The sequence below is a fragment of the Aphelocoma coerulescens genome, chromosome 4 (genome assembly GCF_041296385.1).
Source record: "Aphelocoma coerulescens isolate FSJ_1873_10779 chromosome 4, UR_Acoe_1.0, whole genome shotgun sequence".
NCBI classification, from domain to species: domain Eukaryota; kingdom Metazoa; phylum Chordata; class Aves; order Passeriformes; family Corvidae; genus Aphelocoma; species Aphelocoma coerulescens.
The window spans coordinates 24,008,828-24,033,170 of NC_091017.1; the positions used below are offsets into that span (position 1 = coordinate 24,008,828).

Sequence of the window (24,343 nt, forward strand, 5' to 3'; positions counted from 1 at the left end):
TGACTTTGGAAAGAGGTGAGCTAATCAAAAAGCCAGTCAGTTTCAGTGGGATACAGAGGTACTGAGCAAAGGTCAAGCTGTATGAGTTTTGTGTTTGATAGGAGCATTAGGCTGGCATTGTGAATGATTCTCTTTCATGTGTATCACCTTAATATTATTAATACGCCTCTTGTGCAAGGGATGTGCGAGGAGTGGAAGGCCTATGATGCTAAAAAAGCTAGCACTTCTCTAAATGCAGTGTTCTTATGTGCAAAGCCCCACTTCTCCCAGAGCTAACAAGTTACAGCTTCTTCCTGCCTTTGCTGGGGATAGGCTTGCATGGTCTCATGTTACACTGAAGAAAACTAAAGCCTGTCTGCCAGTTGTTCCCAGTGCCTGTCCGTGCCTATCCTGTGCTACCAGAGCTGGCACAGGCCAGGAGGGGTATGCAGCTGGAGGCATGATGTGCCCTGGTGGGTCCCATGAACCCAGGAGCCCAGACTGGGCTTTTTCAGTCCTTTTAAAGGCAAGGACTGATGAACAGCCCAGTGCTTCCTCCAGCCTTACTGCTTCAGAGTCGTTCAGCCTCACTCTCACCTCAGTTGTTGATTGCCATCCAAGCCCTGAAGTGTAGCTACATGTCCCCATCCCCTTTGCCTGTTTGCCCACTCTATCTCTCTGTAGGGAGCTAAAAAGGATAAAATTTTTTTTGTCAGCTCCACAATATATCAGTCCTAATGATGGAGGTTTGGGGAAATTTTAGAGTAAAGGGTGATCAAAATAATTATAATACCAATTGTTTCTAAAGACTTATCAGTAAATCAAGAACTTCAAGCCTGCTCTTCAACTACTCTGTTGGAGAAAGCTGCTTGTAAATGGCTCTTTGGTAAGATTTCTTACAGGGAACCAAAAGGGAAATGGGGAACTGCCAGTTGAAGCTTTTCATGCTAATCTCATTTTTGTCTTTGAGGCTTAAAACATTCACAAGGACTGAAAGCTGATATTTATGAATAGAGCTGGGGGGAGGAGGTTGCTTAAACAACTCCTAGCCTATCACCAGCATTTCCAACTGTACTCCACCAGCTCCATGGAGATTCAGTACTCTGATATTTTTAGAAATAGTCACCTCTATATATTTCAGCATTGTTCATTCTAAACCACATTCTTGTCCTTTACTTTGTTTATAGACTTTTCTTTTACAGAAATTAGCTCTTTCCCTTATTTTCCAAGTAGTGCTTTTGCAATTCAGTGACAGAACGTGCTGCTGAACTTGAAAGAACATCACTTTCTGTTAAGTCTTTGTTAAATTGGATGCCCATGTTCTGTTCTGCCTGGAGTACCATAAATCCCATTGATTTTAATGGGGTTCAGTGGCTGTAGATCTGTGCCAAGTGATGTAGAGATAAAGAAAGCTTAGAGGTGTAACCAAGGATTTGACCTGTGTAATGCAACAGAAGAAAAGCTGTGAGTACTGTGCAATATATAATAATAAAAGCAAAATATATCTCTTGGCAGTGGCAGAACTTGAACATCAGCACCTTTGATCTAATACCACCGAGGTCCAATGAACCTCAAACATGGTGACCATTTCAAACTACAGAAAAGGATTCTGTAGTGAACACTCAACTCAAATAACTTTCTTAAATTTTGGTGGGTAGAAATAATTTAAAGCCTTCATTTCAAGTCTTGCAATGCAGCCTAGAACGGCTTTTTTTTTCTTCCTCTCTTACAGCCAATTTTCTAGACAAAATGCCCTTGCGAAGTTCTGGCAAGCTGAGCATGGAGAGCAGAAAAGATGGTGAGAGTACAGCCCCTGCTCCTCCCCAGAAGAAGCTGTCCTGCCAGTGCCACCACCACTGCCCCGAGGACTCAGTCAACAGTACCTGCAGGTTTGTGGGATATCTGGTGATGAAACATGGGAAAAACATATTTGTGGAAGCTCAGCAATCCCAAGCTGGGTGTCGCAGGTTTTGTTTAAGCAGTAATATGTAAGTGAGTTGGTTTTCACTGTGTCTGAAAATCAGAAGTTATTTTTACCTAGATATCAGCTGCATGGTTGTTTGTTGGGGTTTTTTTGTTTGTTTGGTTGGTTTTGTTTGTTTGTTTTTGTTAGGGTACATACATATTTATCATTTTAGATAATACTTGCTTTAATGCATTGCATATGAAATATTCTGAAGGTCGAACTTTGTTTTTAAACATTCTAAGCATTTAATGAGAGGACACTTAATGGAGATATATTGAAATGTCAGTAAATGCTTATAAATTTATAATCAGTCTCAATAGAACACTATTTATAAGAACCCTGGTGTGTCTTTGTGTATGCAACAGCTGTATCTGTAGGTCCTGAAGGCTTTGGGGTTTTTTTTGTTTCTGTGCTGAAAGGAAAACTATCTTGAGGTGAACTGTTGAGTGTTTTAATCTACTCGCTCTAGCCTTCTGTTTGATTTCATTCTTAGAGTACTACAGATTTCTCATTTGGGTTGGATTCTGCTTCTTCAGGACCTTTTGGCTCCCTGGGGGAGAGGCAGGTCCAGATGTGCACAAGCTCTCTGAAGGCTCAGCATTGGTCTGTGTTGCACCAGCACTGGCTGAAGCAAGCTGAGGTGACTGAGGGTACCGTGGTGGGACCAAGCTGCTGTTGCCCTACCCAAAAGCATCTCCTGCTGGACACATACAACTGCTGTTGAGTGAAGGTTCAATGAACCTTTGTCTTGGCTTGAGATGCAGGTAGAGTTTGTTTTAGCTGCAGCAAAGTTGGGCTGAGCTCTTCATGTTTCATATGAGGAATTTAAACTTCTCTGCTTAGCTGGAGCAGCTGTTATTCTGGAGATACCAACTATCAGCTCATAGTCTGCTGGAGCTGTGAGAGTCAGAGAAGCATCGAAGCAGGGCACAGATTGAGCCCAGCTGGAGATGCAGAGCTGTTTGAGGTGAGATAGTCAAACACTGTGTCAGCTCTTCAAGGCAGCATATTTAAAAGATAAATGGGGAGCCCTAAGGTTGCTGAAGATACCGATTGCTTTGTTGGATTTTTGAGTGTGGTTTTGGAGCCTGACTTAATTCTTCTCAGCCTGCAGTTTCCTGCTAAAATATATCAGAGTTTTGGTGACAGCTGTAAATACCATTTCCCCTTTCTAACCTCTTCCTACAAACCCATGCTCCAGCCAGGAGTTAGACCTAACTGCTCTCACACGGCAGTCAGTTTGAAAGCTATAAAACCCCACTCTGATATCAATTTGCAGATCCCCCACAGCGTAAATCAGCTGTTTCCTCTTCCTGCCCAGCAAGAGCCAGAGCTTCCATATGTGCTGTCTCACACACGCAGCAACAGGGAAGTTGCAGATGACTTTTAAATCCATGAATTAGGAAGCACAAAGGGATCAATGTTAAGGAACCAACTGAACAAGGTTTATACCCCAGCTGGGTCAGCCTGCTGTTGCACGTCGCTTTGTAGGCATCCTTGACATTAAGTATTTTTCATGAAACTAAGAGTAAATGTCCTGTTAGAATGGATTTGTGCATTTTCCCTCACTGCAGTACTTTAAAGAAGCTCTCTTCAGAGTCCTCCTTGTGGTGTCAAATGTCAGACTTTTTTAGGTGTTAATGCCCAAGGATGGGCAGTTAAGTGGCAATAAAGCACAAAATTGTAACCCCTTTTGTCTTCAAATCTTTGAAGACTTCAGGCTTGAATGTTCTTCTTTGGTGACAGAATTATTTTTTCTAATTTAGACATCAAAATAATAGTTAAAGCTGGAATTTACCCCAAATATTAATCCCTTTTCTGTCCAGTCAGAAGTTTCCTGGAACAGTCAGGAGACTTGCTTTAGATCAACTCCTCTTTCCTGCCCTGTGCTCTCACCTGAGCAGTACCCACCTTTCCACTTGGCCAGTGAGCAACAGCATAAATTAAAAATTGATGAGGAGTTTGGAGTAATATAAAACAAATTAAATTCATTTAAATGCATTGCCTTCATGGCTTGTCAGCAGTAATCCTGTTCATGATGGTGATCATTGCTATGGCTCCCACTGCCTTGGCATGAGAGCTGCAGTGATGTGTGACGGACCCCCTTGTTTTCCCTGCATCTGTTTAACTGTTAGGGTAACCATTCCTTTCTTAAATTCCCTTCTACACAGCTGGAATTATGGATTACAAAGAAAAGACAATCCTGAGTCTACTGTTGGGAAAGAGTGGTTATTAGGTGTCTGGTTAGCTGCTTATTACATATCTGGTTAGTTGGCTGGGTAGAGACCAAGTTTCAAAAGATTTGAGCACAACCAACCAGGCTGGGAGGGATTATTCGCTTCCCCTGAGTTTTGGGTTCATCCTACTAGTCAGGCAGTAACTTTCATATTTTATCCTGTGTGAATGACTGTTGGCACAATTTTAAAGCACTTGGGGAATCACTGAGCCTCACTATAAAGGAAGTTTCTTCATTTTGAAGTTCAAGAAGTATTAACTGCAGTGTTTGTCTGAAGAATAAATTGACTGCTTCAGATTAAAAGTTATTGCATTAATTATCTGCTTGCCTCAAATGTAGCCACTAAAAGCCTTTTGCATTTTATATTTCTAAGAAAAATTTAAAAATCAAATCTCTTGTCAATCTGTTGTGCTTTGGGCTGTGCTTGGACCTTCAAAGTTTGGCCTGCCGGCCCAACAGGGATAAGCCAGTGTGTTTTAGGGCACCCAAGGGCCTGTCAAAGCTCTGACACCCAGGAAATTCACTGAGTACATCCACAGCCAGGGCTTGGGCTCTGGAGAGCATCAGCCACTGTCCTTACCAGGGTTCTTACTAAAGCAGTGAAGTATTTTATGAGCCCAGGAGCAAGAACCTCTGAAAGTTCAATGGAAAAGCATTTCCAGCTGTGTTTAAATTAATGCTCTCAAAATAGAATAGCTAGTCCTATTGCAGTCACCATTAAAATTTTCTCATAAAAGCAGTCTGTCATCTCACATGAAGATTTTTATCTGCTACCACAGGTATTCATCTTTAAAATATAGATCCTGCCCATAGTACTAGTGGTCTGAATGTTTATATAAAAATGGGGACATCTGGTGGCCGTTTAAAATCCTCTCCATAACTGTATTTGTAGAAATTTAAAAGCCAATATTCTTTAACCACGTGTATATCAAATCCTCTGACAACCTGCTGTGTTCCTATACAAAATTTCCCTTTCTTTATAGTTCTGCACTTTAAATCCAACAATACTTTAGAGAGCTAAGGATAACACTGCAGCTTAAAAGACAGAATGGTTTTCTATCTCACCAGAAAAGCAGTAGCTCTACTTAGAGTGTGCTTTTAAAAATGGGGCAGTCTGTGAGCACAGTGAGTTCTGGAAGACCCATTACAGGGTGAGCTCATCAAGGGAGGGTTAACGCCAGGGTGTAGCAAACAGGGGCCAAGCCAGGAGCTGAGAGTGATGCCAAGGCCGGCCATATCCTCACTCAGCAGGATCCTGTTTCCCCACGGATATCTGAACACAGCGGGCAGAGACAGCTCCTTCAATAGCCCTTCCCATGGCTGGAGACAGGCACCCCTGTACCACTGCTCAGGGGTTCTGTATAGGGGGAAAGAGGGGTCACAAGTGGGGCCACTCTGGCCAATTGAAAAATGTTAGTGCACTCAAGGCCCCAACAGTTAAAACCTTTGGAGAAAGCTCACAATCCTCTGCTTGTAAAGGGTGTGTTAAACTGCTGCATGTTGAAACTTAATTTTTCTTTCTGACCATCTGTGTGGTTCATAAAAGGCTTTCAGTAAAGAAGGTCAAAGCTGCTTTGAACACAACCAGGGCCTTGTTTTACTGTTCCATTTCAAGTTTTGTGTGTTCAAAGTGAATGCACGGACAGTTGTGTCTAATCATAATTAATTGCATATTTTAAAATGTGGTGTTACGTCTAATTGGCTTTGACTGTAATGGAATTGCAGTAAAGGCAGAAGCTAATTAGGTGCCTTGTCACACTCTATTTTCATGCACAAATAAATGCTGACAGTTTTAAAGATTGGGCTGATAAAGTTTAAGTTCCTATGTGTTGCCTACCAGATTGTATTTCTGCCCAACTGTGTCTTTGGTTATCTACAGCAATAAAATAATTAGGTAGCTTTTTCAGTGTTACCAGAGGTGATAATTCACTTGAGTGATGTTATTTTCATTCTCCTGTTCTCCAGATGATATGGTTGAATTTTCTTTGTACTTTGGTATGTAGAAGAAGGAAGACTTTGACAGTAGCCAAAGCACTGAGTTCAGGCAACTTTTGTTTTAAGCAACTTAGATTTTTAGGGAAAAGCTGAATGTTTTCTGATAAAGGAGCTATGGTGAGATCTTAGATGTTAGCCTTCCAATTTTTTAATGTTTATGTTTATTTTTGAATTTAGTCCTTTATACGGGAAATTTTTTGATCATTTGAAAAAGAGCACAAGGACTTGTCATGTTGCTTTGGATGGAAGTGAGAAGATGATCTTGCTCTTTCTGGTAACAAAATTGGGAATATCTAGAGGAGGAGTGGACAAAAGCAATACTACTTGTATGGACTCATTTGAAATAAATATATGGGGTCTTTTCATCAAGTTATGAAAGTTACCTGTCTCTTTGTGATAGATATTGAATGAGGGAAAGATGCTGCTGTTTAAAGTTGTATATTGTCATCCTTGTCTGTGTCACACACAGAGCTGGATGGGAAACCTTCAGCAGGCAGGTTTTTGTAGCTGAGGAATCACATCTCCTGTGAGAAATGGCTGCTGGCCAGTGAGGACATCTGTGTGAGCATCTGCAGAACTGTTGGCCTTGGTTCCTCTCTTCTGACGTTTAGGAAAGGTCTGGGTTAAGATCCCTGCTTTCTTTGTGGTAATGTGTAATTGTAGCAGTACCTTCTCTATCAGTGTCTGTCAGTGTCCCTCTGTTAACTCCCTTTATTTTCCTGGTATTTGGCTCGGCTGTAAAAATTCACTCTTGGCAAATATGCAACATAGCAAATCTGTGCTTATTAGCGATCACGTCCAAGTGAATTTAATCACTCTCCTGCACCATACTCTTGTAAGATGGTGCTTCAGTGGAGGAGGCTACTGGATGTGTACCCAGATGTATCCAGTAACATCACATTGAATTCTTCTTTACATGCCATTTGCAGGATCAAATTACACAAAATTCAGATTGCAGAATACACAGAATTCAAATTGCAGATTTTAAGAAAATACCAGTTCTGTACTGCAGATTTTTTTCCTAGGAAGCCAAGAATAGGTTTTTCATACTGCTTTACTTGTACCAGTGATGTACAGATGTTTCTCTTTGTGTAGTCACCATAATAAACACAAAATTTGAGACTGTGCACACATCTCTGACTTGTTACTTGCTATCTTAGTAAGAACAGTTCCATTTCTACCATAGGCAGGTATGAGGTGGGGTAATCAATAAAACAGCAGGGGTGTGCCCTGCCCTTTACTTGCAGTTGTGTGGTCCATCTGACATCCTGTGAACTGGGAGAACAGGTCAGGGGCAGGAGGGGGAAGGCAGGTAGGAGGTCCTTCTTTCTTTTCGGAAGAGTCACTCCTCCCTCTCACCCAAACACCTCAGAAATTTTCCAAAAGGTAATGAGTTCTTATTGTATGAAAACTTTTTGTTGTTTGGGTTTTTGTTTTTTCTTAGAGGCATGAGCAAACTCTACCAGTGTTTATTCTGCTTAGCAATGCTATTTTTTCCTCTCACTTTTCCTTCATTATTCTAATGTCTGTAAAGAACATGATTTATTCTTGTTGGAGCATTATAACTTCTTCATTCCAATCTGATTTTTTCTTTTAAAATTTGGAGTAAAATTTCTAGAGGGAGTAAAATTTCTAGAGGGAGTAAAGTGCATGAGGAGCCTGAATTTAATTTTCAGAAGTGAGCTAAGAATCAGAATCGCATATGACAAGTCAGAAAAACAGAATTAAAGCTGCTGACTTTCTGTTTCTTTTTTTCCCTTTTGCAAACAATTTGACTTTTCCTCCCTCTGCTTTTCTTTGATGAACCAAGAGTTTTGGGTTTTTTCCTGAGGACTGTTAGCTGTGGAGTCCATTTTTGTATTTCATTTGATGGCAATTTATTGTTTTGTTGCTCTGTCCCCTGGGTTAAACTTACTCATTACTTCGAATCAAAGGCACCATGCAAACAAATAAAATCTAATCTAATATAATATTCTACTCTAATGGATTCCTTACAGTCTCTCTTGGCAATCCTATTGTTCCTATCTTTTCAGCTTAAGCAATGAAATCAAGGTGGTTGTTGCCCAGAAGGGTCACTGTCTCCTTTGCCTCGCTCGTATGTACAATGTCAAAGGAAGGGTAGAAGTCATTGCTGGCTTCTCCAAGAAAGTCATTTGTAACCTGCAGCTGGTTACTTTTCAGATCCAGAAGTCAGTAACCCATGATAGATTATTTTTTAAAGTAATAAGCTTACCATGGCTAGACCCTGCCCCACTAATATCAAAGTATGCCACAGAAGATGTTTGACGTGATCCTATGCAGCATCTCTCTGTTGTGTAGCTAATACTTACAAATTGTGTTTGTCTCTTAAATGTGTAACTGTGCCTCTCGTTTCCTACATCTTCATTGCCTTTGCTGCTGGTGCTCTTTAGACTCTTGTTTCATTCAGAGCAAATCATCTGAAATTTTGCTGTATTTAAGTTTTCTAATCTTTTTTTCTTTTTATTTCCTTGTTTTAACTGAGTTTGTTTCTTCTCTTCTGAAAAATACTCATTGCACGTAATAGCCAGTGTTATTTTCCTGGGGAAATAACAGAGTATTTTATTTTTCTGTGCCTTAAATATCTTATATTATAGAGTTTTTTCTTTATTTTTGATCTACTTCCTGCAAATCAATCAGTTTTGTTTCCTACATGTTATGTATCTCCTTGAGAGTGCTGAGAAGTTAATGTACAGCAGTCTCAATAAAATGCAACCACCCTTTCCATGCCCTCCACCCCCTCTTTCCATAGCATTCAGGCATTTGACCTTCATCAAGGAAGGACATTTATCACCAGCACCATCTAGCCATCTGTTAGTATATTTGCCCTCCCTGGTGCACGTTCTTGTAAACGGAAGCATTATGGATCACTTCAGGCTCATGACCCGAGTAAACATCTATGAAGGGTGTTGATGATAACTCAAGGACTCATACACAAGAGTGCTGCAGTTCATAATATGGTTAAAACAGGAATCACAAATCACTCTTGATAATATTTTACGCTTAGTATCTCCAAAGTGTTTCTTCAGGTCTCTACCATGGTGCAAATACCGGTGCCTTGTTCCTGGACTCAAGGCAGACCTTGTGTGGCACTGAAGCTTGCATTGTATAGGTCTCCAAAGTCTTTACACACTAGTGACCACAGGCAGAGAGCTGGGGTGCTTGCTAGTCGGGTGTGGGCTGTGAAATGCTGCAAAGGTAAGTGCACAGCTCCAAGGCAGAGCCTCCTTTGTGTGTGCAGGAGCTGGTCTGCAGCAGCCCCTGCGTGTCAATTTGTGAATGGCAGATTTGCCTGGCAGGGAGCAAAGTTTAGGACAATATTCAACAGCCCATTTTTCACTTCAGTGCCTTTTTCTGATTCATTCTTTCCAATCCACAGCACCGATGGCTACTGCTTCACCATAATAGAAGAAGATGAGTCCGGTGGACATTTAGTCACCAAGGGATGTCTTGGATTAGAGGGCTCAGACTTCCAGTGTCGGGTGAGGAAGCATTTTCTGCCAGAGGGTCGCTTGAATTTTTGATAGTTTTCAATTAAAGTGCAGTCAACAGATATTGCTGTGTCCATGTTTTTCACTTCTGTTCATTTGGCAGATAGTTGATCTGTATCAGTTGCTGAGGGGAGTGCATTTCTATCCCCAAAAGATGACACTATAGCTGCTCCTAATAATAACTCATATTTTTGGTTTTGGCACTGCTGTTAATAGTAACATTCCTACTCAGAGGACCTTTGAATTTAGAGAATTGCAGTCTTAACTCCTCAAATCTCCATGCTAGCTAAAGTTAGTTAGGATGTTTTTTGATGGACTGCAGCAATATCTTATGTTTTACATGCAATTGCACTTTAGTTTGGGATTTCTGGTGCCAGATATTCCCTTCAAGTACAGTGATCACCTGATGGAAACCAAGTATCACTGCAGGAATGGAAGGGGTACGGACAATGCAGCATGGTGGTTTTAAGGTAGTTGTCTTTCCTCATGTTAAATGATTTTAGATGAGTATAGGAATGGTCTAATTAAGGCTAATGGAAGGTATTTTATTCCCACAAGACCAGAAGCTGCGGCTAAATTAGTCCACACAGCAATTCTTGTATTATCCTGGCTAACCTGTTTTGGATACCCATATTAACTCATTTTTGGTCTAACTGATGGATGTATGTGACTTTCACAGTTCTGACTTGCACCATTAGAGAAAGTCAGTCCCTTCTGCCAGCATTAAGGCACTAACAGGAGTAAGTTAGGAGTGAATTAATGTCTTAATTATCTAGATGAAATATTGCTGGATATGCTGGTTGGCAGAAATCCTTACCCCACAGATCCTAGAAATCTGTAGCAGACTGCAGTCCAGCTAGCAGGCACATTTTCAAGTGCCAGAATGGCCATGTATATTTACAACACAGGGAATGACTTGCTTTCTATTAAATTGCCTATTGCAGGACACTCCTATTCCACACCAAAGAAGATCTATTGAATGTTGCACAGGCCAAGATTACTGTAACAAACACCTTCACCCTACCTTGCCACCACTGAAGAATCGAGGTAAGGGGAAAAAAATCCAGTCCTAAATTGATCTTTTCCTGCTGTTGGTCCTTAGAGAAAAACAGAGCCCAGACTGAAGCACCCCTAACCAAATGCACATGATTAGAGACGTAAATGGCACTAAACAGTGTCCCTCCATTCCTGTAGGTTGTGTGTGGAGTGGTGCTGATGCTTGCTGTTACTTCTGTTGCACACATGCAGCAAACATGAGATGCATTAGAGTTTGCATTAGAGTCCTAGTGCAGACCTGCTGAGCTACCAGAGATCATCTCAAAGACCTAGGCTGGTCATGCCAGAGGATGACTCTTGCTGTGTATTTTTTTAGCCTGATAATAAAATGGAATCCTCTCTCCAGTCCCTGCAACATGCATTACCGTCCTTCATAACCCCACACATAAATTGGTCAGCTCAAGTTGACTCAAGTCTGTTAAGTTTTTATTCTTTGAAAGACCTGATCATGCAGCACTACAACAATAATGACTCACTAAAGTGTATTTTTTCTGTGAAAAATGTAGCTGAAAATAGAATGTAAGAACTCACACACTTTTTTTAAAAAAAAATTATTCTAGAGCAAATGGACGTGTATTAACTTAGTAGATGCTGAGGCAAGGTTTTAGCATTTTTGTTTGTTTTTTTAAACACCACTTTCTGAAAGCTGGTAAAACTATTTTTGTCTGGATGTTCAGAATACATTTTATAGAAGTGTATTCCTAAGAAAGTGTAAATACATCCATAACAAACTCTTGGCATCGGCAGGAGTTGTGGTAGTCTGCATTGAGTGAGTTCGGAGTTACAGGAGAATTTATAATCATGGCATTCAGTGTTGGAGATCCAGATTGGTGTGCAGATGCACTCTTAATTTCACAAACAGCAGATACTTACATGAATGCATGCTCAGAGAAAGCCTTCACTCATGTGAGCTGTTCCCTTCAGACCTGTGAAATCCTGCACAGATGGGCTGCAGAGTCAGGCCCTTGGAGAGTGCTGTGTAAATACCACACTGTTTACTAGCAAGGCATTAAGGCAGCGAAACCTCATAAAATTCTGACTTCCAGCAGAAGAGTTATGTACTACTTTGTTGGTTTATTTAATTTTAAAAAGTTCTTTGGACTGAGAGAAAAGCTCCATAAAGCCATCAATATTTGTTCACACTTCCTTAGTCTTTCATTAAATATCAGTTTGGAAAACACTGCCATGATTTCTTCATGCTACTGGCTGAGTTTATTCTACATTAGGTCTACTTTAAATACTGAATCAGTGCCTAACACTAAGCATCCATCTTATTAAGAATTTAGTTATTTGGCAATACTATCTGCTGCTTATACAGAAAGCAATAAACCAAACTTCTGGTAGTGGCAGAAGTTGTTTGGATCGATGCTGGGTTTGTTCTCTTTGTATATAGGGTAAATAAAGTATCACTTGGGAACCATGGTGGCAGACCCATTAAACAGCAGAGAGAATATTTTTTAAAAGTAAAAATTCAGAGAGTTGGCACAGGGTTCTAGCTGTTCTGTGTTGCAAAGATGAGTATTTTAGCATGACAGATGAAAAGTGATGCAGTCACTCAACATGCTCTGAAGATTTTTTTTTTAAATAAGCTCTCACATTACCCCCATCCTGACAGTGTTTTGTAGAAATGCATTTCAAGAACTGCTTCAATAAATGTGTCTGAACAGGGCTGAAGTCATCACCTTTACTGAAGCCTTAGGTAAATATGTCAGTCTTGGTGCCAGGCCTGTTTTAATTTGTTGCTGCTGTATCCTAGTGTGAAACCTCAGGAAAAAAAAGCCATAGTGAGCCATAGGCCCTCACTGCAAATAGGTACAAATACTATGTGCAAATACATGCTGCTGCCAGTGCCCAGTACTGTGACTGTGATCATTGTTTCTACTGGAAACATTTAGGTTAGGCTGTGATTGTCTGAGTAGTGTTAGAATTGTATATCAAGTTTAACATAAACTGTAAGTACAAAGAAAGAGAGGTGAACTTAAAAACAAGCTTCTTGGAATAACCTTCTGGCCTTTGGGTTCCATGAAGGATACGTATGCTCCTCAGCATCTAAAAAATGGAAATTTGGCTCCGGATGAACTCACCTCTGAGGTGATACCTCATAGGAAACAAAGTCTAGGGAAAGCATGCAGTTGCAGGTCAGAGGTTGTTGAACTGCAAATTGACCTGTGCACCGAGGTAACAGCTACAAAGGCGAGTGACTTGTGTGTTCTCTAAGTGCTTTTCCAGGCCTGGCATGTGCTGCAAGGCAAGATTTATGCCACACCCTATCCTCCTCTCCCCCCTGAAAGGAAAGGAGGACCACATACATGAAAGTGAGAGCCAGAAAAATTAACACTGGTGAAAGCACATCTTGTTAAATAAGATGGAAGAAACAACAGCTAAGCCTAAGTTTGAGCTCATCTTGGTACAGAACTAGCAGGATAAAATATCCCAGAGAAACCATTAAGTTCTTGTGCCAGCTATACATCTGTCTTATTAAGGAAATGAAAATCATAATTGGGTCTGATATAACACCTCTGCTTTAAACAATAAAAGATATTCCTGGAAATCCCAGCGAAAGCACAGGCTCAGACCAGTCAAAAGGAAAAATACATCTTTACTGATTTAGAGCCTGTATAAGCAGAAGTGGTGGTGCCACCGTGTCTGGCTCCCTGCCTGTATAGCTAGTGATGAATGGGCAAGGGAATGATTGGAGGAATGATGGGGTTTGATGTGTGCACACAGTCTCCACGCCTCAGATTTCACTGCCGTTTTTACTTGGATAACTGTAACATTCTGAACTGGAGGGACCTGGGGTGAGAGGAGAACCTCCTCTCCCTTTGATAATGCTGACTTCTGAACCTGCTGGGTGGCATTTTCAATGTGCTCCTCAGCATGGTCCCGTGGATGACAGTGAGGGAAACGAGCGGTGGAGGAGGGGGGAAATTGCGGGAGAATAACTGAGAGGCAGCTTGGTCTCACCGAGCTCCCCGCTGACACCAGCCTGCACCACTGTTTTCCTACAACATGATGCTGTTAAGGTGCTCTTTGCTGGGCTTTCCTGTTATCAGCCAGCCAAGGTATGTGAAGAAGCTTCCCAAACCCACCATGTGTTTGTTTTGCACTTCCCACACCGTGCTCCCGGTAATCACTCACTGCTGCCTCTGTGGAAGCTGCTGCTTATTCTCATAACCCTGCTGCTTGGCACCTTGCAGTTACCAAGTAACACAACAGTAAAAAGCACAGCACTGGACTTCCTAAAGGACAGAGTACCTCCATCACATAAACTGGCAGTGACCAGGACCTACCACAGTGTTGGCCACAGAGCCCACAACCAAATCACAGCCGAGCTGCCCCATCCCTCCTCCTGGTCAGATAGAGCAGGGAAAGGGAGGTTTGTCCTGCTGCTCTGTGGGGAACAGCATGGGCTGGAGGAGCAGGAGAAGAAATCCAGCCTGACTCAGTGCAGCAGAACAAACAGACATTGCTGGTGTAAGGATGGGGGCTTGCATTTAATCTTGTGTTGTCCACGCACCAGCAGGTTTATGAAGTCCTCAGGTGAGCAAGCAAATGAAATTCTGCCAAAGTGCTTTAAAAATGCAGGAAGTGTTTGAAAGGTGGGACAATAGCTCACCATCAGTATTGCCTCTCATCACACATAGACAAATAAATATAAAGGCATGTGGAACTTACTCTCCCCTCCTGTGAGAGCCAGTTGCATGCCTGTGCTGTGCACAGTGAACCACTGCTAAAGCTGTGCTGCTGTTGGCATGGGGGACATCATCCACCAAAAGAGGGTCAGCTCTGCATCTGGTCAAATTCTTTATCAGCTGCTCCCAGCAAGGAGTTCAGGACACATTCCTCTATGTCTTTCATGCTTTCCTTGCCCTTGCTTGCTTCACGTAATTGCATTTGGGTACCCAAAGAATTTTGCTGTGTTGGAGCATGAAGTTCATCTGAGAGCTACACAGCACTTCCAAAATGCCTTCTGGGCTCTGGGAAAACCAAACTGCATTTATTTACTTTTCTGAAAGGGAGAAGCCCATTAGAAACATTGAGCATAAGGTCTGGATCACTTAAACCCTGAAAATTATGGGAATTTGGTTCAAGATTTTCACATGTCTATCATCCCTCTCCAAATGTACGTACTCATACATGCACAGACAGCGTGAACAAGTTCATGGGCAACACTTTGTGTCTGCAAAAATGCACATATTTCCATGGCTTTAACATCTAGCAGACACAAGTATGAGATCTGAATTGTTCTCTCTGCGTCTAACATCAGCTTTAGTTACTGCCAAGCACAAAAGCCCAGCTTCCATCACGTACTCTGTGAAGTGAGAGAACCCTTGCTGTGGGCAGTTACCTGGGTTTCTCCCAGGTGTAAAATGCTGTTCTGTGGTCTCTGTGCTCTGCTTATTCATCTGATGGGCTGTGACATCTGAAACTGTTCGAACCCACACATTTGAGAGGGAGATGGTGGCTGACACAGGCTGCTTACAAAGCACAAACCAGAGCCCTCAGCCCTGCCCAGCCTTCACCAGAGAGCTCTGCATTCCCCGGCGGGCTCTCGGTTTCAACCCACAGCCCGCTTCGAGTGGCAGGCCAGGGATAAATCTGCTGTGGCAGGCAGAAGGATGGGCTCAAGTGTTTTCCTGATAGACACCATGTCAGTGTCCCCTTCCAAAGGCATCAGCCACGGCCTGCATGTTTACATTGTTAGTGCTCCCGGAGCAGGTAATGGCAGGTTAAAACATGACCAGTGTGATCACAAGGTGTGTTGGTAGTTAATTTCTGTTTGTAGTGGAAAGGGGAAGGAAAGAAATTGTTTGGGAGCAAAAAAACAAAAGGAGAAGCTGGATCTTTAATATAAAAGAGTCTGACAGTAAGCTAAGAGTCCCTTAGGAATCTCCTGGTCTCATTACCCTTGTAAATCTGAAACGTAATAACATCGTCCCAGGACTAGTCAATAAGGATAGATTTCTTGCATTCTACAATGTGTTAGGCATGGAGTGAAGGATGCAAGACAGCAAGGCTGGAAGAGTTTCAGAAAACATGGCCCTCATTTGCATTATCCCATTATTGGAAGGGTGGTTTGTGTATGTACATGCTGAAATACTATAATTTTGAGAGTTTGGGTAGCAGGGGAGGTTAAAAAAGAGTAGGGCTGGATGTCTTTGTTTTTCAGCAGGGAAGCATGCATGAAGGTCAGACTCGCTTGCCTGAGCTGAGAATACAAATTTGGAGATTAATGTTATTCTTTAAAGGAGAATACGAGTCTCCCATACAAAGGTTGACTGAAACATTTTAATAGTTTTTATGTAACAGCATTTTCTACAAGTTACTTGACACTTTTTATTCTCAAAGGGTTTCACAGAAAAGCTGCTGGAAGGATAGTTTTGCCCACCAGCATAGAAAGGACTTGCTGGCACGCAGGGCTGCTGTAGAGCAAATGGAGAAGAAAATTCCTGCTCAGGTGTTTAAATTAGGATCTGAGAGACAAATTGTTCTGTAATGATGGAAATACACTTTGAAGGCCTCTCATGGCCTGTCGTCTTGGAGGTTGAATGGTCTGCTCTGTCTTTGCTTTTAAGATAAATGCAGTTTGGTGGTTTTTCTCTTTTTTGGGGTGTTTTTATATTAACTACTCAATAGGATGCTACTTAATATGAGTGTTTAAAAAAGGCAGAGATTTTTGCATGTCCTGGCTGATCACTCAGCTTAAGACTCAGAGCTACAGGTCTTGATTGATTTTTCATTCAGGGCCAAATAGGGAATTGCAAATCAAGGTGATGTTTTGCCTGAGTGAGGGCTGAAAAAACAAACAGTCTTTTGGATGTCAGTTCTGTCCTGGTCAGTGAGGGTCAAAGAGGAAGCACATAAAATGCCTGGGGAATCCAGGAGTATTGTACAGGAATTCATTAGGAAAAAAGTGGAGATTATCTTGGGCTCAGTGTACTTCTGACACTGACTTTGTGACTGCCTTTCTAAATTTTCCACCTTTCTTGTTTTCTAACCCCAGACTTTGCTGAAGGAAACATTCACCACAAAGCCCTGCTGATCTCAGTGACTGTTTGCAGCATCCTTCTGGTGCTTATCATCATATTCTGTTACTTCAGGTAAATAAGGACTACTTTGGCAGCTTGTTAGTGTTCCTCCCAACATTTATCTTCTTACAGATTTAGAAATTTGAAAAAAATAGAAGTGGACCTTGAAGAAAAGAAATGAGAAACCATAATTTTATAACGAGAAAAAAAAAGTGTATTTTATTCGTGCTATTCACAAGTATACCTTTGTGATGTATTCCATACAGAATCTTTCACTCAACATCCTAAAAAGCCATTCAGGTAGAAGCACAGATTATTCTTTACCGAAAAGGCCAAAGGACAAATTTTATAGGGAAATTTTTATAAGGGAAATATATCTAAGACTTCTAAATTGGTTTATTTGATGAAGAACTGGTCATAAAAAAAAGAAGACAATACAGCAATGTCATTAAATATGTTTAGAATGTTATCATAAACTACATACATTATGTTTTAATAATTTGGCACATTTTTAACATATTCCCAGATTCCATGACCTTACCTCCTCTGGCTCCTAAAGATCCACTGCAGACAGTAAAATAAAGTTATTTACTTGATCAGTGTTTTAGATATATTTAAGGTTTCTGAAAGGAATGCATTTGGTTGCTTTGCAAACTTAACCCAGACTGCATGGCCTTTGAGTGTTATACTTAGAGTTTTGATGTTGAAAACAGTTGCTAAAAATAAAATAGAAAAATTTTGGCCAGCGAGTCCAGTGTATTCCTCAGGGAAGCAGAGAAAGCTGTTAGTCTATAAATGAAGGAAATATGAAGGACAGTGTGCATTATTCATTGCACATGTGTTCATTGTATTCAAAACTCATTTTGCTTTCATGTAAAATGTCAGATACAAACGCCAAGAGACGAGGCCCCACTACAGCATCGGGCTGGAGCAGGATGAGACCTACATTCCCCCCGGAGAGTCCCTGAAGGATTTGATCGAGCAGTCCCAGAGCTCAGGGAGTGGTTCCGGGCTCCCTCTCCTGGTAAGGAAGCAATACTATTTTAATGTACATTTCAAAGGCAAAAGTGAGTAGAGGGAGAAGAGGCACAAATAATTATATTTACACGTCCTCAGTTGTTTCTTTATGGTTTTGGGGTTTTTTTCTCTACCAGAAATGACAAGGATTTAAGCTGGAGAACAGCTGCTTGAGAAGCAGGGGAGTTTTTTTCATGTGAGCTAAGCCAAAAAAGCTTAGGGTTATTTTTCTACCTCAGCTCATTTCTTATTTTAGATAGTGTAGGGTAAGTACAGGCTACGAGAGCTCGTGGAAGGCCATCAGGATTTACTCCAGTGTACAGGACAGCACCTGGCCCACTGATCTTCTTTTCTTCCTTTGTATGTGCAACACACAATAGGGTTTCAAACACTGACACGTAGTCTTTTTCTAAAGGGAACTGTAACTTGTCAAACTTGGAACCTTTTTATTTGTAGGCGTCATTTTACGTTCAGAAGTCAAGGGGGATTTTTTTCCTTGTAGTATGGCAGTCTCAAAGGTTAAAGGCACAGGGATGGAGTTTGTGATTATTTCTGAGCAGACTCCAGGATTACTAAGCCTGCTGAAAAGGCAAAACCTTCTGTGGCAAAATAGTTCTGTTCACCAGGGGGTTTTGTTTCTGGGGATCATGACTGGTAAAAAATAACTGGTAAAAAAGCTAGGTTACTTATTTAAAATAAGTGCCTCTGAGAAAATGGATTAGATTTAATTTTCGTTTGTCAGAGCAGATATGTCCCTCCTGTCTCCCAAACCTATTAGTTTGTAGTGATGCTACTACTTTAGGTTGTCCAGTTTCCAAGTACTATCTGTCTGTTTTTTTCCCACACAACTTTTTAAAACACCCTAAAGAAGAAATTAAACGGGAAGTTTTATATTTCCTTAAAAATTAAGCAAGAGGCTATGTTTGTTCTAGGCATTAAGAAGCTCTGTTATGTCCCATACCAGTGTCCTTCTAGCACCTGTGGAAAGGGAGAGATCCTGTGTGCAGTTCAGGATCATTCCTAACAAGTGGTTCCAATTTATTTAATTGTGAGGGTTTCTTCCTTTTTTGCTTTGGGGTTTTTGGGTTGTTTTTTTTTTTTTTTTTTTTTTTTGCATAGCACCTGCCATATCAAGGTCTTAGTCTGCACGTGGTGCTCCTACCTGTTACAATGACAGAAAAAATGTAATAATGTAGAGCAAATACGAGGAACTTGGTTGTACTTCTCTGAAAGGAAATATTTCCAGCAGCCCATGTGGGTAGCAGGTACCCTGGGGCACCTTATAGCAGTGTATGACTTGGGATCCTTCATCTCAGCATCCCAAAAAGCTGGAGCAATGCTGGTTATAACTGCTTGCTCTTTATGCCTTCCTCTGTCCCAGTGAGCAGTTTGAAGGAGGGATCTGTGGTCTCAGTGGTGTCACCAGGTCTGCTCTTGTAGAGGACGGGAAAGCCAATTCCTGCTACTTAGCTGCTGTAATGGCCAAGGTGACATCCCAGCTTGGGCATTGCTCAGCAGCTCTCAGAGCTGTGCCACTGCTCTGTGAGGCAGAAACCATCCAGTCTTCTGTCAGTCCACTCCTCTCAAGCCTGGAGACTTTGCAGCCACCAGACCCAGTGTTTTTCCTCAAGGAGCTCTTCTCCCCACCCCCCATCTCCCCTTACTCACAAAAAACGTGTACAATTTTTTTTTAAGTATTGATTTTGGGTGGAAGAGAAGAAAATGGATCTTGCACTTGGCAGGAGATGTTTGCTGCATTTCCCAGACAGCTACAACCACTGTGAGTTCACCAGAAATGCACAGAGTGATGCCCATGCCTGAAACAAGTGTATAGAAGGTGCCCGTGCAAGAGCTTATTTGCTTATTTTTAACTTTCTTTCTTATGCAAAGACTGAAGCATCCAGGGTTATAATTTCAGGAAAGTAAGATGCAAATTTAATGCAAAATGTCACCTTATGCTAACCAGTAATGTTTTTCTTCTGTGTAGAACATTTATTCTAATGGGTAGAAATATTACACCCCATACAAGTATTAGCCAAAAATTTGTCAATATGATGACATTCAGCAACCATTCTGTCTCCTGACCTGTCTGTACCTCTGACAGAACAGTTTGCTGCAGGTCAAATGCTGCAAAATGGTCTGTCTGAAGAGTCTGCTGAACTACATGTAGGTCTCTACCTTCTCACACATTTTTTTTTCCTAATTTCCTTTCCAATGAACTTTGCTTTTCAAGGGACTGCATCCCAGCCATAGGTATGAATTTTCTGTTCAAAATATTAAATTTACAAAAGGTTGGTCAGTCTAAATTTTCATCTGCAGTAGCTGAACACATTTAGCTGAATGCCAGGAAAGTAGAAATAGTTTGTAATTGGATTGTTTCCACTCAGGGAGACAAAAGAAAAGGCCATGTAACTTTACCTACAGAGCTCAAGCAGCAAAATACACAGATTTCAAAAGAAATAAAAAACCCCCAGCCCCACTCAGTGTAAATAACTCACAAGAACACATCATTCAGCATGCTTATGAAATCAGTTCAGCCAACAATTTTGATTAACCTATTTGTTTTAGAAATAATAATTGGTTTATGATTCAAGAAGGAGCTGAATTCCTTAAAATAAAATAAATTGTTCATAGGAAATCATTTGACCAGTTCTAGCAAGACAAAACCAGGTTAAGGCCTTACACATAGTATTCTGCCACCTGAAAACCCATAACAGAAATGTGTTTTTCATTTTCTTAATGTAATTTAATAAGGAACTTTTCATCATTAAGTATTGTAATTGCATGTACTTTATGATGCCATTACATATATTTACACAAATTAAGTTATTTGATATAACTACATTATTGTTCAGGATGCATTTTTAAAATGGGCAAAATAGAAAGCAACAATGCTAAAATGACATTACAAAATGTTACAGCAAAATTCCAATGTAATATAACTATTGTTCAATCACTGTATAAGAGTATAAAAGATAATAAATCAATTTTTTAAATTAAGGCTAATCTCTGTTGTTGGCTTTCACTGATGTTAATCAAAAATAATGGCACTAAACCGACTATCTTGGAAGTCTAATAATAATACAGTGCAGGGCTGGAAAATGGAATTCTGTTTAAATGGCAGAAGAAGAAAACTGGGATATTTGAAATAGCTTTGCTTAAATACCACTGTATGTTATGCTTCTTAAAATTGTCTTATATGAAAACCAGTGATTTACTTACAAAATGAATGATGACTACTAGGCCTGACCTAGGAGGTTTTGAGTTTGTCTTTGGATGCACATTCGTGCTGCAGTGGGGTTGTGGCAGTCCTGCTTGGCATTACCAAACTGGTGGTTTCCACTGGACCTCCCAAGCATAACAAAGGAAGCAAATGATGTATCAAGTTTCACTCATTTCTGTCAGCCAAGATTGCAAAAATATTTTGGATCCCACAAAATGAATATGATTTCAGAGGGATTCAGTTAGTGCAGTTAGATTCACTTGCTGCAGTAAACAGCAGGAGATTTGTGTCTGGATGGTGGCAAAACCCAACAAGAGACCATGAATTTGAACCTGTTCAGATTTTGCCAATTGCTTGGGCCAGATGAAAATCTCCTTGCACTGAAGGAAATATTCTTTCAATATCTTACCTAGTCTTACCAAACAAAAACTCATTAGCTGTGGATTGAACTGGCAGTGCTGTACCTCAACAGCGTGACATTTTCATCTCCTGTTATACTGGGGTGAGGCAGAGTCAGCCACGAATACCAGCGAGCTGTGCTGCAGCATCCACTCACATTAGTGAACTTTCAGATATACATGATCTGCAGGCATGCTCCAGTCTGATGAGATTATTAGTCTCCATTTGTCCAAGATTTTTCGTGGCTGTAAAAGCTTGTTAAATGTAGAGGCAGTCCATCTGCTGCGTGGGGTCTGTCATCCTTGTGAAGAGTATCTCTGCAATGCTGCCGTGGGCATTGATCTTGTAATACCCATGATGTTAGCATTAGCTCACAGTACAGACACTGACAAAGCTGGCACGGACACTGGAAAGCTGTTCTTTCAAATATTTTGGGGAGGGAATTGCTTTCTATTAATACGTAATTATTATTATTAAAATTAATGTAGGCACATGTGTTATAACTCTGTAAGTAGTGGTTGAGATTCCTAACGCCAAAGGTATATTTTGAAATAATCAGGCATGGCCATTTCAAGGAAGGTGATAGGAAGTATTGTCCTAAAAAAAAAAGTAATTTTGTGGTTTTGCACCTCTAATAGGCTTTTGACTCTTGTGAGTCTTGAGTCTCAGCAGTGTTGAGTATGTAACAAACATCCCTATTTTAATTCAAATGTGTTACGTACCCCTTTGGAATTTGGACTGCATTGAGGTGACCAGGAGTGTTTTCTGTCAAAACCTTTCCAAAAGTAACCAAAAAAAATTCCACCAAACTCTACATCCCACAGGAAAATAAAAATTTCAAGGTTCATAGTAAAATGTTTCCTTTACAAAGACTGATTCATTTTCTTGAGAGGCCACAGTGCATTTTGAGATTGTGTGGAAAGGCTTCTTCACAGTGGTGGGAATGTCCTCACCAGCAGTGTGTCCTGGAGAAGACGGGAAGCATCCGCAATTGCGGAGGGTTGCTGAAATCCATGTCACAATGGCTGCATATTCTGCATATTCCACTCTCCCCCGGGCTGGCTGAGTGGGAAGGAGACCCAGGAGGAGGGAGGTGAATGCAGAGGTTTCTGCTGAGCGAGGTATAAGATCTGCCTTGGCATTTCACAGGTTCAAAGAACCATCGCAAAGCAGATTCAAATGGTGAAGCAGATTGGAAAAGGTCGCTATGGAGAAGTCTGGATGGGAAAGTGGCGTGGTGAAAAGGTAGCAGTGAAAGTGTTCTTTACTACAGAGGAGGCCAGCTGGTTCAGAGAAACAGAAATCTACCAGACTGTCCTGATGAGACATGAAAATATTCTTGGTGAGTGAAGTGAAAGAGAATTATTTGATAGTGAAAACAGGTTTTTTAAGCATAGCAATTTTATATTTGGCTGTTATCTGATGTCCTTTCCTATGTGCTTTGTTTCCCACTGTGCTCTGCAATTAGCCCCAGTGCTTTTCAAAGGAAAGTTGTTTCAAGGAATACTGAAACATAAATAAAAGTTAAAAAATAGTGGGACTTGGGGGTTGTTACTCCAAACACAACATGTCTATTTCAGCCACTGGTGTTTCTGTATCTGGGCTTTCTGAAAGTACATTAAAGGCCAGAGGTGAGGCACAGTCGCATGGAAGTAAGATGAAAGGAATTAAATACCTTATTGAAATAAAACTACTGAAATGGATGACAGTCCAGAGTTCTGAGCAGTCAAAAAAAACCCCATGAGAAGTATTAATTTGAAAATACCTTCTTTTTTTTTTTTTTTTTTTTTTTTTGAAGGATTCATTGCTGCGGATATTAAAGGTACAGGATCTTGGACCCAACTGTATCTTATCACTGACTACCATGAGAACGGCTCACTTTATGATTATCTAAAATCTACTACCTTGGACACAAAAGCCATGCTGAAACTGGCTTACTCCTCTGTCAGTGGCTTGTGCCACCTGCACACTGAGATCTTCAGTACTCAGGGCAAACCTGCTATTGCCCACCGTGACCTAAAGAGTAAGAATATCCTGGTGAAAAAGAATGGCACCTGCTGTATAGCAGATTTGGGCTTGGCTGTTAAGTTTATCAGGTGAGTTGGAGTGAGGGGGCTGAGAAGTTAATAAATCAGGTGCAAAAAGCTGCCTTTGTTGTTGGCTGAGTGTGCACGTGTGAGCAAGCACCTACAGGGTATGTGCACACCTTCTGGGCTCTGCTCAGCTGTGTGTGAGGTTACCTGTTGGGGAGTGAATGTCATGTAAACACCTCATGCAGGTGTACAAACAGTTGCTTTTTAATTATTTGAGCATATTAGCTGCATTTGCATAAAGGTTTATTTTCATCCCTCCATCCTCCATACCTGCCCCACTACTGCTGGCACACGGTGAAAGGACGTATCACAGACAGGTTGAAGTCGTGTCAGTGAGCTTGTCAGTGAAGCTTGTCTGATCCCATGAAAATTCACTCTCAGCTTAGAGAGAAAAATACTAATAATTTGCACAACTTGCTAACTAGGATTTATTGAAAAGGACCCCATTTGGGCTGCCTTTTGTTCCATTTCCTACAAATCAAATTGCCGAAGAACAGATTTGATTTTTGAAATGGCTTTTAAATTTGATTTTAAAAAATGGTTGTGTGTTTAAACAACTTAGAAAGAGCAGACAAGTAGAACTTACTCACTCCTGGGATTCATAAGGAGACACTGCTCTCTGACAGCTCTGTTCAAAAGGAACTTGAGCTCTCAGCGGTGGTCCTGGTGGTGTGTTCCAAAGTCTCTGATTTTTCTGTATACAGAAATGTGTCCAGAATACATAGACTGAAGGTTTCCGTTTCGGAGGTCAGCTTTGAAACCGTGCACTCCCTGGAGTATTAAAAAAATTAAAGAATTCTGTACAAATCTTGAACTGAAATTATTCAGAGTGAAAGGAAAG

At 40.9% G+C, this 24,343-nt stretch overlaps 1 protein-coding gene across 14 annotated transcripts in view; it reads left to right on the forward strand.

The window, feature by feature from the left end:
* The window catches only part of BMPR1B (bone morphogenetic protein receptor type 1B), a 258,012-nt gene that overhangs the window by 225,879 nt on the left and 7,790 nt on the right, over positions 1-24,343 (forward strand). For all 14 annotated transcript variants that reach the window (XM_069013108.1, XM_069013102.1, XM_069013107.1 and 11 more), the window contains 7 exons: positions 1,712-1,868; positions 9,574-9,676; positions 10,630-10,732; positions 16,746-16,842; positions 17,656-17,794; positions 22,559-22,751; positions 23,208-23,505. In XM_069013108.1, coding sequence (XP_068869209.1) covers positions 1,729-1,868; positions 9,574-9,676; positions 10,630-10,732; positions 16,746-16,842; positions 17,656-17,794; positions 22,559-22,751; positions 23,208-23,505 — 1,073 coding nt within the window. In that variant the 5' untranslated portion in view covers positions 1,712-1,728. The remainder of the gene's footprint in view (positions 1-1,711; positions 1,869-9,573; positions 9,677-10,629; positions 10,733-16,745; positions 16,843-17,655; positions 17,795-22,558; positions 22,752-23,207; positions 23,506-24,343) is intronic.